The sequence below is a fragment of the Perissodus microlepis genome, chromosome 1 (genome assembly GCF_051167445.1).
Source record: "Perissodus microlepis isolate ML-2025 ecotype Zambia chromosome 1, ASM5116744v1, whole genome shotgun sequence".
NCBI lineage: Eukaryota > Metazoa > Chordata > Actinopteri > Cichliformes > Cichlidae > Perissodus > Perissodus microlepis.
The window spans coordinates 22,656,414-22,674,215 of record NC_140461.1 but is presented as its reverse complement, the minus strand read 5'-3'; the positions used below and the strand labels follow the sequence as shown (position 1 = coordinate 22,674,215).

Genomic DNA, 17,802 nt, shown 5'->3' with positions numbered 1-17,802 from the left:
AGCCACAACAAGGGACAGCCAGAGGAAACTTTATTTGGCTTTTTGTTGACGTCTGATATGAGCGCTCTCTCTGCCACCCCCTACTGGTGAGCTGCATCACATTTTGAGCCTCCATGAATGCAGAAAACTGCAGCTGCACTGCTTCTCTGTATCCTGAAAGTTTCGAGCATGATTCACTCCTGACCACACCCCAGTGGGTGATGAAACGCAAATCTTTTGACAGGTGATGAAAAATGCCTAACGTGACATCACAAATGTGGGCGTGGCATAAAGCAGACACACGGAAAGACTTGGTGAGCAGCAGCTTTTGTTCTTTTCTTAACACAGTAGACCCATTGTTTTCCTAAAATATTTTTTCTTCTTGTTTTTATTTCCTCAGCAACAGCAAAGTAATACCACATTATACTTTAGGATTCACTCATATGCCTGATTTATGGTCACACCGAAAAACACCATGGGCTTCACTCTGCCTCCCTTTATGCACTCTTTTATTAAATGTATAATTGGCAGATTACTTTTTTGATCTTTGTAAAAAATAATAGCCTAAGGCTCATGCTCATGATAAACAAAGCACATCCTCATCATCTTATCTAAAATGTTGAATGGCTGATTCATTGTCCTATGTGCTGAGGACGGGATAGTGTTTGAATTTTACTAAATCATTCCCATTTATACCTTCAGGTGGATTTTTCTGTAAGACCAGATCATTTATGATATTGTTCGTCTTCCCACTGTTTGTGTTGCAGAAGCCTCTGTATTTTTTTTTTTATTATGATATTAACTCACAGCATCATCATCAGGCTTCTGTGAAGGGTCCAAGCAGGGCAGTGAAGAAGCTGGCCCATCCTTCCTTCAACATCTTCAGATCTGGCTGTCTTCGCACTTACCTTCAGGCTGATGGAGGCGTGGTAAAATGAGGTGATTGTGTTCATTCATAAGGGATTGCTGGTGTTTTGAAGAAATTTTGTATATTCATTTTCTTGTTGTTGTTTTTAATCTTTTTGCAGTATGTTCTGGAAATGTTTCATGTAATGAAGATGAGACGCTGAACATATTTTATTGTATTCCCACTAAAACCTTAAGCTATGGAATCCAGACTTGGCAGGCATGCATTGCAATGAGTTATTAGCTGCCTAGGTGCCAAACCAGTTATGGAGATCGGCTTCTCCTTCTGATCACAGTGACTTTAGAGCTAGAAAAAATCAGTGGTGATTGTCCTATTGTGGAGGAGTTAAAGCTGGGATTACAGCACACTAATAACAAAACGCTGGGTGTACATTTTTAATGTACACAAATGTATGGGTGGTTGAATCCATCACTGTCAAGCTCAGGTAGTGTACCCACTTGTACTAGTCTGCACTTGAACGTGTAGGCGCTTTTCTTGTGTTAATAGGGTCTCGTAATTGTGCGACATCACACATGCCGCTGGAGCAAAAGCTCTGAACACCTGTGTATGAACACTAAAGATCCAAAGCACATAAACTTGTTTGGAAAAAATGTGCTGGTGGAGAGCAGGAAGCGGTTTAGGGTCACCTCCTCTCTCCTTCTCCAGTTTCTTTTCCTTCCTGAAGTAGCTGAATGACACCAGGAGCTGCTTTCTGTACTCTAACACTCGTTATCTTTGAGTGACCCAAAGCAAGGATTTGTTTTCTTCTCTTAAAACATCACTTCTTGTTGCTCAGGATTTGAATTTCTGCTCTTTCATGCTTCGGACGTGTGGCGGTTTGTGCGCATGCATGTGTGCATATGTGCCTCCTCCCTCCTTGCCTGCAGACTGTCCGTATAATAAAGTTTACTCTGCCTAAAAATGCACCGTTGAAACTTTATCGACATTGATTTTGTTTTTCAGTTGCCTATAGTCATTTTTATTTCTTCAAATATTTCAGTTTAATATTGCAAACAACTTCACAACATACAAAATGAATAATATTAACCCAGAAACATGTCAATGAATAAATTTTATATATATATATATATATATATTTATATAATTTTTTATATATATATCTTGTCCTCTGGTGGGGATAAAAAAATAAACAGCAAAGCTTTGACAACAGCACCTTGACATAGTATGTAATTCCAACATTACCTTGAGAAGTTTAGAACAGTAAACAGATAAATTACTTGAGAGGAAATAGTTTTCTGCTGAATATGTAAACGGAATGTTTTTTTTAATAATTTTTTTTTGGTCAGCATCATATCCTTTTTTTCTGTAAGTGGAGAATTTATCGATTTACAATTGAAGCAGCATGCAAGCTTTTGAAGATGGAACTGTCCTCGCTCTCTCTCTCTCTCCCTCTTTGTCTCTCTCTCGCTCATTTCTTGCCTGTTAATTTTTTTTCCCTTCCTTTTCTAATTCTTGGCAACGTAAACAAATCACAATGTCTTGAGGAATGTGATATAGTAATTTAAACTGGGCGCAAATGACTGATCAGATTTTTTTTAATTGTTTACAAGGTCATGAATATGTTCAATAAATAGACTGTAGTATCACTTTTACTGTATAAACTTCATCTTTTTTTACATGCAGTCCATAAAATTTTCATTTGACGGAATAATTTACCCTGTTATGTATATATACAAATAGATATTTTCTCTTTATTCTCTTTTTTAAACTCTTCAATAAAATCTATACATTTTATACACTATCTCCCTCTTTTAATGGTCAATGTGCATACACATGAAGTGTCTATCCTTATAAACCGCCAGCCAATCTTCTTTTTGCTATCCATGGTAAGCGCTCGCACGTAGGACTGGGTTGTCCTGCATTGGGAATTATAATGCCGCTTGTCTATTCCTCTGCAGCCCTCCTTTGTGTACCCCATGGGGTTGCATTTGGTCTCATAAAAGTATTGCTTCAGTTGGCCATTGGGGACAGGGACCTTTTCCATGACGGTAACTTGCTGCCCGGACATGTCTATTGCCGTCTTTTTATCCACAGCTGTCACCCACTGGCTAATACTGTCACACACACTGAGCTCTCCACGTCGTGAGGGATCGGAGTGTCGCCGCACCCTCATGGACATATTAGCGGCATCCAGATAGTTTTTGTATTCCTCCAGGAGAAAGAGCAACGGCGGCTCCAAAGGCACTTGGTTGCTGATCATCACCCGTGAGTTGTACAGATCGACATCCTTGGCCTCCGTGGTGACCACAGAGGATGGGCCACCACCTCCCTGGCTCTTATCGGCCCCCTGTCCCAGCTGCGCCGCCTCGCCCTCCACCTCCAGCAACTCCTCTATCACTTGCTCAAACGTGTCTGTGAGCGAGGGCAGTTCCCCACGCTGGCCTGGGCCTCCACCGCTCTGGGGAGTCCCGTGGCCTCTTTCAGCCGTTGCAGCAGCGCCCAAGTAGCCTTCCGTCCGATGGCCCCGCATGCCCGGGGCATCTCTCAGGGGCGCAGCTCTCATGCAACTGAAGTATGAAATAACCATAGTAAGGAACAGGATGGTCATCACTCTTCTAACCTGGTGGAACTGGAGGGACGGGAGAGAGACACAGAAAGAAAACAAGAGGAGAGAGGAGGGTTGGGGGAGGGCGAGAGAACGAGATGGTCAGTCAAAGAGCATCTTCAACAAAGTTAGCTTATTTTTGATCCATAATGCACCACGTAAGCCTCTCCTCCTATTTCCACCCTCCACTCTTTGTTTGCAAGCCAAAAAACTGGAGCCAGTAGCTTCGGAATAATCACAACATGTTTTTATTAAACTGATATTGGCACTGTGTCATCGGTGTTTTCAAATTGTTTGCAAACTGTAATCATTCTGTTCCTATGTGAGGTCTGGCTTAGATCTCTATTTGTTGGCAGCAATGCACAAAAGCTGTGCTGAGCATCAAAGCGGCTGCTTATTACAAAAGATAAGATTACACAAATAGATGTCGAAACATCCTAACAGCTTTTTGACTGGTCTGTTAAAAGGCACGGTGCCGTGTATATTTACAATGGCCACACCTGCCAATCATGGCTTTCTGTTGGAATAATTGGCTCTTTTTCTTTCTTTCTTTCTTTTTTGGCTGTACTGAAAGCTCACAGGTGCCCCCTGCTTTTGGGTAAGGAAATTGAGGATTTTCATTCTTAAACTTCATCCTGTAGTTGTTGAATTCTTGTGGATGGATTTATGCCTGCCCCCCCAACCCGCGTTACGAATACGCGACCGTGACGTTACCGTACAAACAAATCACCGGTATTAACACTTCGGGAACCTCCGGTGTGGACAGCACTTCCTAACAGAGTCAGTGTGTTTGTGTCAGTGCTGGCAAACACTGATGCTCCAGTATTACTTTATTAAAAAGAGAAAACAAAAAAAAAAACTGGTCAGTACTACACCTTGTAGTCATGAATGGGAACTATGGGTTTGTTGAGGGACACTGTTTGTTTTCGGCAGGTGGAAGGCGAGAGCACTGCGGGATGAATTAACAGGAAATTGAATGACAGAATGATTTGACATCCTGCCGTGCAAAGCACTGCTATCGAGGCTCTGGAGAACAACTCAAAACATATGCAAAACCAAACTGAAACACTGTACATATATATTGTAAAATTACCTGAGCATGTGTGCGTCCCTTACCTCTGAGAAGCTCTAAGATTCACAGCAAATCAATGAATCCAAAGGACATAGATCTAAAAACACCCATAATTTTTTAAAAAAAGAAAAAAAAAATCTAGATCTTGCTTTCCACAGGGGCTAATTTAAAAATAGCCCGGCCGAGGCTTTGACTGCACTCTGCATGTCCGAGCCTGACACAGGAAAACACGGCGAGAGCGAGCCCCTGCTCCAGCCTCCACTCACAGAATGGACACAAGGACCTTTACAGTATAAGGAGGAGCGAAACCCCACCTTAAAAGCATTTGTTTCATTCTTAATTGGTATCTGGGGCTGTGGCTGCAATTAACCGACACCACGGTGACTGCCATAGAGATATCTCGTCTAAAAATAGACGTGCTGGGAGTCTCACAGTCTCTATTCAGAATATCACATCCTTCTTCTTAATGAGCCACTCATTCCCTGAGCTCAGTGACGTGCTCCTCCGGAGTGTGTGAGTGTGCGTGTTAGAGGGAGGGCATGGGGAGGGGCTGGCTTGTATGTGTTTTGCAGTGAGGTGGTGATGGTGGTGCTGGTGGTGGGGTGGGTATTTTTCCTTTTACCAACTACAATGGGGACAAAGCCAAGAATAAAGAGCTAATTGTCAACTCGGATATTGTTAACAAAATTCCATTTATGGCTCATTAACCCTTCGGTTTTGTGAAGGTTGTGGTTAATGATATCTGAAATGATATCTGCGAGGCTTCCCAGCACTGAGAATCGTGTAGGTTTTTACGGGATCGAGGCCAGTCACGAGCTTTATGTGTAGGATGCATTTAGGCTGATATTATTATCAGCATCGCGCTCAAATGGTTCCACTTCCACATGAGGGAAATGAAGGCAGAGGGCTGATTACTGTTAGGCGTCAAACTTCATGCTGGAAATGGTGCAGACGAAGAGTGCTGCATCTTCCGTAACAGACCACAGGGGTAATATTGCAGTAGCAGGGGGTGGAGAGAGTGCCAGCGTCATTTCGCAGCATAACAACCACAGATGACGTCTCTTCCAGGTCTCCATAGGGGAGAGAATGGAGAGAAGGGGTGGGGTGGAGGAGAGGGGGGGAGAGGTTGCTGGGGGTAATGCCACTCAACAGTGTGCAATTGCAGAGCCATTCCCCCGTGTATCGTCACACCGGGAACAACAGATGATTTTATTTCTATCTCGCTGATTTCCTGTTTCCATCAGTACAATCAATATGGCTTATGCTCTCAATCAACATCCTGTTAAAATGCGATAAAGCCAATGAATCATTTAATTGCTGTGGGACTGGCGGAGGATCTCTGGCTTATATCTGTGAGAGGCTAAATGTGACAACATCCAGTGTCTGAAGATTTTATGCGGATTTCACAGTTAATAAAAAAGCGGCCTGAGCATTAACAGAATGAGCAATGAATAATAAAGCAAGGGATGGATTACATATGGAAGAATAAGACCCCCCCCCACACACACACACACACACACTCCTTTGGAGCTTCTAGTTCTCAGCTTTGTGGCAACTTGTGCTTGAGAAAGGTGCAGTTTCCTCTGAGCTGACTGTTTAAAGAATACACGGCCATCTAAACATGACATGCTGAGAACTGAGCTAATAACATGAACGGGGGAAAATAAAGCCCACAATAACTGCTGCTCAAACATGCCTTTATTCATGACAGCACGCCTAGAGCGTGAAACACCCCGAACAATAGCAGCAGGTGAGTGTACGGACTCTGTCTTCTGTTTAGCTCCAGATGACCACCTGTTCATCTGCTTTGAGAGCACGGCTGTATGGCAGGGATATGTAACTTACCCTTGCAGTTATTCTTTGTGCCAGGTGGGGATTAAAGTGATAAATGCCTCCTCTGACAGACGCTGAAAAGTTTCCCTAAAGCATGAAAGGACTAGCGTCGCTAGTGTTATTACACACTACAGTAACGTTCCCAGCCTCCACGCACATGTCTGCACACTTTATGGGTTCATCTTTACTAACGGCAGGCATGATATCTTATAAACCACTGCATGGGGGAAAAAAACACATCAAGAGAGGAGATCTGAAGTGTGGTTACCACATTTGAATGGAAATGTGCGACCCCATGGCAACATTTGTTCTCTGCCTCTGTCTCTGCTCCCTCGTAGGCACCCATCTTTGTTAAATTCCTCAAGAATACGGTTTACCTGGCAACATGTTTTATCACGCTCAATAAGTATAACACACAAAGCCAAATGTTCAGTTTGAGAGCAGGAAAAGTACAGCAAATATTATCAAAATGGCTACCCTAGGACCCCTTGTGCACTACAATGCAGCACTTAAAGAAAAAAAACAAACAGGCATTTAGACTTAATTGTGTTGTCTGCAGTAATGGCTGACACATGTGGAAGCTTGGTTCCTGAGATCTGTTTTCAATCTGATGCAGCTTCAGAGCACGTTTTACTAATACATGAGCATCACTGAGGATTATACCTGGCCGCCAGGCCAACCCCAGCCACTGCCACAGAAAGCCCAGCATTCAAATACCTGCTGAGTGATTTATGCTACCCAAAAGAGCTGTTAACTCCCTCCCACACTGCATGCAGCAGTGGGCACTTTAGAGGATACAACAGCAACATACAGCATGATAAAATCCTTACTGATGTGCTTAGGTTCTTGTAAGCTTAGCGAAGAAATCCTCATTTTAACCCATGAATGACCAACAGACCTGCGGCTGCACACTGACAGCGCTGCTGTGCCCAGCTTTGTACACTAGATGGCATATGAGACCGTCAAATAGTCTGAGCTCGTTTTCTTCCACCCTTTCTCCACCTTTCTCTCCTGTTTTTCCTTCCTCCCCATGAAATAGATAGATAGATAGATAGATAGATAGATAGATAGATAGATAGATAGATAGATAGATAGATAGATAGGACAGACATTGTCTTTTCCAGGGCATAGTCATACAAGACATCTATAAAGTTAAGTTGGATGTTGTTTAGTTACAAGAATGGTTCATCAAAAAAAATTGTCATTAAGCCATCTATTAATCTGAGATTACTTCTTGAACCACATATTTTCACACCGCAAATGAGCCAGTTTCCTCCCACTTTGTTTGAATCCATAATTATTGTGAGGTTTTGGGTTTTTTCAACACGAGCACACACCGCCAAAAAAAACCCCAACAGTGTGTGTTGGCCGACCGAGCTAGGCGTTTAGGTCTCGAGTTTCCTATAAAGTCTTAATGAGTTCATCAAAGTTTTTTCCCTCCAACAAAACAACAATACAACAAAAACTGTCTGGAGTGTTTCTGTCTCTTTTCTCACAGAGGAGGAGGTGGAGAAGGAGGAGGGTCCAAGCTTGGACGAACAAATGCAGACAAACAGCCGGAGGAGAGAGTTTATTGAGCAATTTATGTGCGTAAAGTTTCCTTAAAAAACACCCACACAGATGCACACTGGACGGCTTCCACTTTGCTAGCTATGGAGAAATGCCTACCTATATGTACCACTGGCTGCTCCAATAATGTAACCACAGACTTTTTTCCCCCCCTTCTTCTTCTTCTTCTTCTTCTTCTCGAGATTACATCTGCTGAGCTCGTGCTCCCCACTGGAAACCCAATCAACATAATAACTCCGTTTTTTATTAATGAACACGAGGATAAGGTTACACATATCCCCTCTCGGGCTGCTGCGCTGTCTGTTCGCAGGATAACCGGGCTTGATCGAGCTACTTTTAGCCCCCCCCCCCCACCCTACCCAGTCCACCCCCCCTAAACACCACACACACACACACAGACACACACCAGCTGTCTTTTCCACTAGCAGCATCAAACACGGCGAAAGTGCTTAAAACAAGTTATCAGAAAGAAGCAGACACATACCTTTTAGTGCCCAGTCGTAAAACAGACCATTCAACAGGACGGTAGTGTCATCTGGGATGTTTTGGACAACTCCCCGAGTAATTTACTTAAGCGGTATTTCTGACCCCCCTTCCCCCCCCCCCCCCCAAAAAAAAAAACACTCCTCTCTCCCGACAAGCTTCAGGATATCTCTTCAGCTTTGGAGCAAATAGATTAAATTATTGATAGTGGAAATTGCATGGCTGAGGTAATGCACTCCCATGGCTGCACGGCTCCTTTGGAGATCGCCTGAAACTGAAGTTGTCGCATGCCGAGACGCCGCCGCCGCAGCACCACCACAGAGATGAGAGACCTCTGGAGCTGAAATGAGGAGCCTCTTTGCAACTACAGTAACTTTACTACAGAATGACGCTGCAACATGTGACCTGCCGCTGGCTGACTGCCTGGTCGCATCCAAACTCCTGTTTAAAAAGCCCCGAGGCGGAACTATTAATGCGCGTTCAGTGTGCATTATGTATTATTATTGTTTATCTGCATATGCCGTAGCCTGCAAAGGAAGCCTCCTTCTTCCGTATTTTTTTTTTTTTTTTGTACTCAGCCTAAAAGAGGTGGCATTCTTTTTAGAAGGTTTTGCGTAACAGCGCGTCTCCACCAAGTCGTGATACACTGCGTGCCATTTACAGATGGCCTATTTGTGTAAAATTAGACATCGGGAAAATTAAAAATAAGCATTTTCTGTTACGGGTCTCGAAATAGTGTCGAGACTGGGTAAGTTATATCAAAGAAAGCTTAAGTATTTGTGTGAAGGAGCCATTTGCGTGCCCCTTTCACATCATTTAATCCATCTTGTGTTAGTATCCCTGATATAACACATGAAGAACCCTCTCATTTTCTTATATAAACTAGATTTTGGTTGTAATTCTGATGCTATATACACAGAACAAACCCAAATCCAGTATAGGATTATCATCTTATAATTTAGCTGCTGTAAAATGGCAGTGTTGGATGCTAACAGGCACAGGAGGGAGGTAAAGATGAGAACTTATTGAAAGCAGTTCTCCTCCTTGCTTTTAAAGTGAGCCATCTCTACAACAGATGGATGGCTCCCCTGCAAGGTGCTCTGCAGTGTAGTAACCAGCTTTCATGGGTTATTATTCCCAAAATGTTAACCTAAGCAAACCACATCATATTTACAGGGAAATCTTGGACCACGAGGCTGATTTTGATATTGTTTCTCCCCTTGGCTCACTTTCTTTAATGAGGCAGAATTCAAGTGAAGATGTCAGCTGAGGCACAACCTTTCAATGGGTGATGAATGTTTGGAAATTCCACCTCTGATGAATATGAGAGCGAGCATAATGGAGAAACAGAAGCTCATTATCCTTGTGACTTGGCCTCAGTCCAGTGCAAAGATTTATTGTGATGTGTTGGCTATATTGCCATCATGATTCTTCCCTGCACAAGCTTATGAACTGGAGAGCTCATGTTTGGCATGTAGCTGTATGGGAGTGGATGCTCACACCTGCTTAATGAGTCACTCCCACCTCCAACACCCAGGGAAATGCCAAGATAGATATAGCCCTCCCCGAAGGCTCACAGGAGGTGAGGGCAAACTCTAGATGACAAAGAGTTGCATCAGCAATCACTGAGCGACATGACTCCAAAGAGGATAAAAAAAAATGCACACTGCACAAGGGGGCTGTTCCAAACAAGTAATTCATAAATAAATCACCTGGCATCTCATTAGAGGAGCAAAAAACAACAACATGGTCTCTCTCATTTCTGCAAATACAGCACAACTGAAGGTGGTTTATCAAGAGAAGTCGTATGGCTTGCACGTGTTTGAGGCTGGATTTCTGAATGAAATCCACACAATGCCTAATATCTGCAAGGAAATAAGGGGTAGTGGGGAGTATTAGAAGCCCTTTGACTCCTCCAGTTGAGGACCAGACTGAAGCATGACATTGTTGACCTAATACAAGTCACCCATGAGGTCGATTTGAAAACCACTAAACCATCATTGGATCTTGTTGAGGTTTGAGATCTCTGAAGATGAAATCTTCTTTTGATGTCGAATGGCAACTTTTCACATGCTTTAGTGATCAGAATGACAGGCGAACACATGTAATTTGAAGTAGCAGTTGGGTAGTTCTCTCCTTATATCTTCCCAGCTCACGACCCTTTTTGCTGTTTGTGCTGCAGGAAGAAGAAGAAGAAGAAACAACCACAAGACCTGACAACACGACCCACTTGTATAACCTTTCAAAGCTTCTCTCGCCAAATGCAACACGAACGCTGACAGGTCCACACTGCCGAAAGCTTCACTTAACAAGTAGAATTATGCCTCCTTGCATGAGAGAAGGGGACCATGTAACACAGGCGAAATGACTTTTGCGAAATGTCATTTTCACCAGGGATAAAGCGAGGCGATGAGGGTATTTTGATCAAAGGGAAATTGCATTGCTCCTCAAGGAGGCAACTGAGAAAACATTTCTTTGGATGGAGGTTGTGTGACGTCAAAGGAGACGAGGAGTGAGCTGAGTGAAAACTCTAAATTGATAAAGTCACTGCAGGGCCTTTTTTGAAAAAGAAATAATCAGATGCTGGTGTGAAGAGTTAATGTCATCCCTCCTGTGATGACAATAACCTTTAATGTGATCATGAAGCAGACAGCAGACTGGGCTTCTAAGCATCATATATGGCCTATAGACTCCTCCTTCCCACACCCTCATTCAGCTGATACATTATTTCTATAGCGGCAGACTGCAAGTCACTCCATAGCCTGTGAAGCCTCTGTCTGTTTTCTTGCCTTCTGCCCCCCCAACACCACCCTCCCCCATCACTAATGTTTGCTTCACTGCTTATAATAAAATATTTTCTATTTTAAAATAGAAAGCAGAATTTAAAAAAAATGCTAAGAAAGAGAGGATGCACAAAATTAAAGCCCTGCCTTGATTTGCTATAGAGCTATTTCCTGCCACCATATGGAAGCAAAAACGCAATTTTCAGAATAAAGGCCTGAAATTAGATACTTTAAATCAACCTTACGGGCCAAAGCCGGCTCACTTTCCGTCTAACTGGCACTCAGGAAACAGCATTAAAAAAAGCTGTTTTGATGGCTTCTGGAAGCTGTCTGAAATCACTGATGTGCTGCATGTTCACATACTGCTGGGAGACACACGTGAATGGTTTGCCGGAATCGTCGAGCATTTCCTGTCACGCCGCGTCATGCATCCTTGTTGTCCCGCAGTGGTCCGTCATATAAGATGTCTTTACAGTAAGAATATTCCAACTGTGTATTAATAACTCATCGTGGGCTTCATCGCTGCGAAACCACAGTCACGCCGCTGAATGACGAATAACTGGTAATTAAATGTTCGGAATAAAGGTTCAAGGCTTCGCCTCCTGCCAGAACTTGTTTAAACAAGCCTCTTAATTGGATGAAGGTGCCAGTGATGAAGATGATGATGATGTGGTGACTAAAGCAGGAGCAGCAGCGGGGACAGCGACGGTGGCGGCGGGCGATGTAGCCTACATTTTCATAATGATTAAGATGATTAATTTTCAATCTAAATATATCGTGACGTCCGCCTCTCTGCGGAGCCCAGATTTCCGAGATCTATACACCCCCCGCCCCCAATAAAAGAAAAATAATAATCAATAGCCTATTTATAATTTATATCAGACATCAAGCGATTGCATTTCATGAATGAAAGCGGGGGGTGGAAAAAAAATCCGAAATCCGAGTTTTACTGGGGGACAAACGTCGCCCATGTCTATATAGGGAAAATGGCATTTAAATCCGGATTTTTCCACAAAGTGCAGAATTAATGGCGTCGGGGTAAAAAAAAAAAAAGAAAGAAAGAAAGAAAGAAAGAAAGAAAGAAAAAGAAAAAGAAAAAGAAAAAAACCCGACACACAAAGACCAACAATTACATGATGGAGAAAAAAATAGTAGCTGCACGAGACAATCTAACACATTAATAATGCTATCTTTATTTCCACCCAGGGCGTTTCTTTTTCTTTTTCCCCGTTTAATTTAAAAAAGGCCCATCCGAAAGAATTTCATCGGATTTTTTTTAATTTTTTTTTTGCAAAGAAACCTACCATCAGGTTTGTTTTTGACGCCCACCCCAACTCTGCAGAGCTGAGAGTGCAGAGAGAGAGGGGAGATTCTCGGTAAAGATAACACACGCGGAGACGCACGCACACAGGCGCGAGCGCACGCAGGCGCACGCCCGCACACAAACACGCGCAGCCCCATTTATGGACTGATCCGCTGACGTACATTGCAGAAAAGTGCTATAAAAAAACCTTCATACATACAAAGTGTGTCGTGCCACCCCACAGACCCCTCCTAACCCGCCTCCGCTCATCCCTCCTCCTCCACCCAACACGCCCACGCCCACACCATCTAATCCCACGTCTCGATGGAAAAAAGAAAAAAAAAACAAAACATAAATAAATTAGAAAATAAAAATAAAGCCACGGCCAGAAAATAGAAATGGAAAAAAATGCTTACGTTTATAAACAGTGCAGTCGGAGGGGAAAAAGATGGTGCAGTAGAAAAGAAGAGAAAAAAGGTGAGACAATGATAGCATCTGTGAATTAAAAAAAAAAACATAAGGCCAAAAATTTCTTTAAACTGTCACAATTCCCCCGATCTGTCATCCAATGAACCCTTCCTTTCGTTTCGTTCGGCAAATTAATGATTAGTCGTAATTTGTGCAATCAGCGGGTTTTGTGGCACTGATGCCTGGAATGTGGCTATTAAAGTCGCGTCGCTGCCTTTATTAAAGGAGCATTTTTATGAATGTCGGGTTAGCCTAATAAGTAATGTGATCTATTTGGGTTTCAGCGTCTCATAAAATGAGGAGTAATAGGTCATAATATGCGGAAACCGATCTGGGCGCATTACATTGCTGGGTTAAAATTACGGAAAACGCCAGCAGAAGAAGAAGAAAAAAAGGAGGGGGGTGTCCCATAATTCAAATGTAATTAGGGATTTACTGGATACTTTCATATTGGAAGTATTTATTTGAAATCGCAGCCCCCTGCACGAGGAGTCTTGATTAAAACAGGACTGCCAGTGGGCGTTGGGGCTTTTCTCTTCCCATGCTGTTGTTTTGCCATGCAATTGCTTCGACTTGGATCAGAAATCTTAAATCTTTGACCAAAGGGGGGGTGAGTGAGAGAGCCGTGGGGGGGGGGGGGGGGTAGACAATATCCACTGCTTCTGCATTGGTGCGAGACGAATTTTTTAAGGCTACAAGTCCTTCAGGAGGGCACAGAAATAAAATCCCAGGGCAGTTTTGGGTGATGATCATCTAAATCGAATAGACGAGATGAGTGATGCTGATTGCTTTAATTTTAAATTAAAAGAAGAAGAAGAAGAAAAGAAAGCAAGCGAGAAAGAAAGAACGAAAGAAAGAAGCGATGCTTCACGAACAATTTCCTCTCAAGCCATCTTATCTCTCACCATAACGTTCAGCCATAACATCTGTCAGAGGATGGACTTTGACCACGCCCATCTTTATTGTAATTTCACACAAAAATAAAGCGAACAATTTGTACACAGTAAATGAGCCTCGCTTTGGCAGCAAATCACACGAGTCTAAAAGGGGCGAGGAATTATTTATTCTACCCCCACCGCCCTTCGCTTTTTTTCTTAAATTTAAGGCTTTATTTATCTTTTATTATCACTAATATTTTTATTCATTCGTAGCCTGCAGTCTGACAGGTCGACACAGAGCCGTGTACGGACAAAGAGGAGGAGGAGGGGAGGAGGAGGGGGGTAGGGTAGCAGGTGAAGTGAAAAGCACCTTATGAATGAAACCGTGGAGCGGTCGTAGTAAAAACACAAGTGATTTGATGGCGATGACGGGAGGGGGGGCTATGGAGGGAAAAAGGGGGGGGTGCTTGCGCGGGAGGGGGGTGGGGGGTGGGGGAGTAGGGCTATTTTTGGTCGATAACAAAATCCGGAGGGTTTGACATCAAGACAAAACATGAATGCAGCAGACCAAACAAGAAAAATAAGCACAGATAGACAGATAGGTAGATATTTTATGATGTGCACGAGCATCAGTATTCCAGTTCGTGCTGAAAGTATCACTGCAGCGTCTTAAGTCCCATATTGGGAGCATGATTAGGCACAACGCAACGATTACGCAAATTGTGTTGCAGCAGTGTTCGGAAACTCCAAATAACGCTTCACAAAGCTCCCCGCCTGAACGTGCACGCACCTATATTTTATTTAAAAAAGAAAAAAAGCTTAAAAATAACAATAAGTTCAGGATTGTTTTTTAAGAAAGAAAGAAAGAAAGATATGCTCCGCGGGGTCTTGGTCACCTGGATCGTGCTTCATTTCGGAGTTATTTCGGTCATTCATGTCCACAATGAACACACTGCAAAAGACGAAGGGCTGCATGCTGTAGTTTTAAGTTCATTTCGGAAAAAAAGCCAGCCGAAGCCTCGTGAAAAAAGCCGACAGGAAGAAAGGATTCACACAAAAAACAATGGATTGTGCTCTTACCTTTATAAGGGCTGACAACCACTGTGTGCGTGGTTAGATCTCCGCGACCAAGACTTGCATGTCCCAAAGTTTAACGCAGTGTGGGGGGGCTTATAGGTACCGAGAATGTGATGTGCAAAAGACCAGACGCCCTAACATTTCAACTTTCACAGTGCTCTACAAAAAAAAGGGGAAAAAAAGAAAAAAAATCACATCTGAAGCACGAGCTCTTTTAATGGCAAGCGCTTTTCTTTTACCCCCTTTTTTAAAATGTTTTTTCTCTCTCTCTTGCTCTCTCCCTCTCTTTCTTTTTAGAATCCGGTTTATTTTCCGTTTACAGACCACAGGCTCCTTCAGAATAAGCTTACCAAAAGTTGAAAAAACAATCCCAGGTTTGGCAAAGGGGGGCTGGGAAAAGAGAGAAAGAGAGTTGGCGTCCACTCGGCGTTTTAGTCCATGCACGACTCCGGTGCCTCTGTCCAACGTGCTGAAAGCATAACACAGCCAGGGTAACTATGAGGGGCCAAGAAAATAGCTATATACTTTTTTTTTTGAGCGCCCACTTTAAACAGCTCTTTTTTCACCCCCCTACTCAGCTTGCTTCCTCGCGTCTTGTCACGTGTATTTTCCCACCCCTTGCCAAACCAGTCCTCTTAATATTTGATCACATTTTGGTCGGACATTTCCTCCCAGATAAACAGCACCTATACACCACAAACGCCGGCTCAGTTCGCTCGCCACAGAAAGGCTACACTCTTACGCCAAATTGTAACCGGCAGCGCTGATACTGTGCCCCATTGTTCTTAATGTCATGCTTATGACAAGTGTGACAGCCAAGTGGCACATGTTGCTTATGTTATTTAAACAAGCATGGCCACCGCTCGCAAAAGGCAACATAAATGCATGCATAAAATATAAACCCTTCTCTGCCAGCACTCAGCCCTCCAAGGCAGCCTGTACAGCCCACATCACATCCACACACAGCGCGCAGACACAATGTAATATTTCCTTACCCCTCTCACTGTACCGGCATATCCTGAGCAGAGAAATGCCACACAATCCTTTCTCACACAGGCTTTGTCAACATCAGCCTCATCAGACATGGGTCTCGATACTGAGTTTCTCAAGTAGAGTCCAACCCTTCCAGCAATGCGTTGCCAGACTAAACAGCAAGCACGACTATTTGCTGGTAATCATCCCTTATATGCTGTGTGTTTCCATTGCTACTTACCATTTTCCCCTACGCTGTCCTGGAGATAGAAGTGTCTTAATATCCACTCACTCCAACAGATGCTGGTAGGTAATGTGTCTTGTTTGAAGTCATCATATGAGAACTTCTGCTGTGCTCAGTAGATCGCCCACCACTTCGCTGACTTATGAATCTAATAACCCTTTGCAATATCGGCGTGCTTAAACTCTGTTAGGCAACACCTTGGTGGCTCTACAGTAAAGACAAATATCAACAAGGCTGGCTTGTCAGAAAAGCTTGTACAGATATACGTAACACCCTCGCCAGGACAACGCCATTAGGGGGTCTTACGTGATTGAAATAAGCGACGGCAATACAAGTTTATGGGGGGCACTCGCTCCTGACTGATCGCCTCGTTCACCGCCTCAAATCTTTAAATCCGCATCGAGGAACAACGAAATAGGCATAAAACTTCTGAGACATTTCTCGATTCACGTGTTTGTGTAATAGACTGTTAACTCCCTCTTTGGCGAAGGGCCATGGGCCTATTACGCATACGCACAACTGGTCATTTAGATTGTTCTTACGGGCGATGCGCAGCGGGCTTTTTGTCTTTCTTTCTTTTTTTTCCCCTCACAAAACAAATAGACATTTACAGCGCCCCGGTGTCTGCTTGTCAAGTTCTAGAGGAACTTGTTGCTGCTCAAAACGAAACCCCCCTCCGCCCTTTTCTTCCTCCCTTTCCTTCTTTTTTCCCCCTTTTTTGCTGGACCACACTCCGTCTCTCTCATATATATATTTACATATATATACATATATATATACATATATACTCACACTGTCAAACTCTGCTGAAGTGCTGCGTTTCCCCCCTTCAGGACAGAAATAAATGTGAAAAAAGTTAATCCACGTCCTCCGGAAGCGTTATTACACCGAGAGAAGCGACCACAGTGCGTGAAGTCACGGATGATACTTTTCGATCAGGAATATCTGGAAGTTCAAAGGCGAAATCTGTTTTCAGTAAAATTCCATCAGTTACACTGCCAACACTCAGCCATCTGATTGTTATGCAGTGACGAAGCGCCGTACTTGCAAGTGAAGCCCCAAATGTACTAAGTAACATGAGTAATAGGTGATGCCTGACTCTTTGCCAACATCCCAAACTTTTTGAGTGCGTATGTAAGAAAAGTGTCATTCTGTGCTATGATCTTTTTTTTTCGTCTTTTTTTTGGGTCATAGCTTATGGAAATAACGCTGCATGGGTGGCGCGCTATTGGAACCTGTAGGCGTGCTTCTTCAAAAAAAAAAGAAAAAAAAAGAGACAATAGCACCAATCTAACAAATCTTTGGACTTTTCTCTGGAAACAAACAACAAAAACATTAAATCCCCCCCCAAAAAAAGGAAAAAAAAGCTGCTCATCAAAGTGTTTCAGGTACCTGGATGCCATCCCACCCACACCTGCTGCTCTGATACTGCTGTTCGCCTTCACGTAGGGGAGCACATGTGCCAAAATACGCACTGATTTGAATATTGAACCTGAAGTCACATTTCTCTGTTGTCAGTGGCACTTGTCAATATTGTACCAAAACTTCTGACACATTCAAAAAGTCTTTTCTTGGCAAGCGCAGCTGATTCTAATCTGGTCTGACTACGCATGTAGCTACTGTGTCAGCCTGCTTGTAGAGGCAGTGGCCAAAAACAAACAAACAAAC

General features: G+C 43.2%; 1 protein-coding gene across 9 annotated transcripts; it reads right to left on the bottom strand.

The window, feature by feature from the left end:
- Nucleotides 1–2,424: 2,424 nt before the first annotated feature.
- On the bottom strand, nt 2,425–17,183 carry bdnf (brain-derived neurotrophic factor). 9 transcript variants are annotated; one of them, XM_084935814.1, is made up of 3 exons: nt 16,927–17,182; nt 14,922–15,387; nt 2,425–3,476 (listed from the first exon to the last, which is right to left on the bottom strand). In XM_084935814.1, exon 3 carries the CDS (start codon nt 3,453–3,455, stop codon nt 2,646–2,648), a length of 810 nt encoding a protein of 269 aa, XP_084791940.1. In that variant the 5' UTR covers nt 3,456–3,476; nt 14,922–15,387; nt 16,927–17,182; the 3' UTR covers nt 2,425–2,645. The 9 variants fall into 9 exon arrangements, with proteins under 9 accessions (XP_084791940.1, XP_084791948.1, XP_084791957.1 ...); XM_084935822.1 differs by lacking the exon at nt 16,927–17,182 and adding an exon at nt 16,132–16,563; XM_084935831.1 differs by lacking the exon at nt 16,927–17,182 and adding an exon at nt 15,914–16,006.
- Nucleotides 17,184–17,802: the final 619 nt, after the last annotated feature.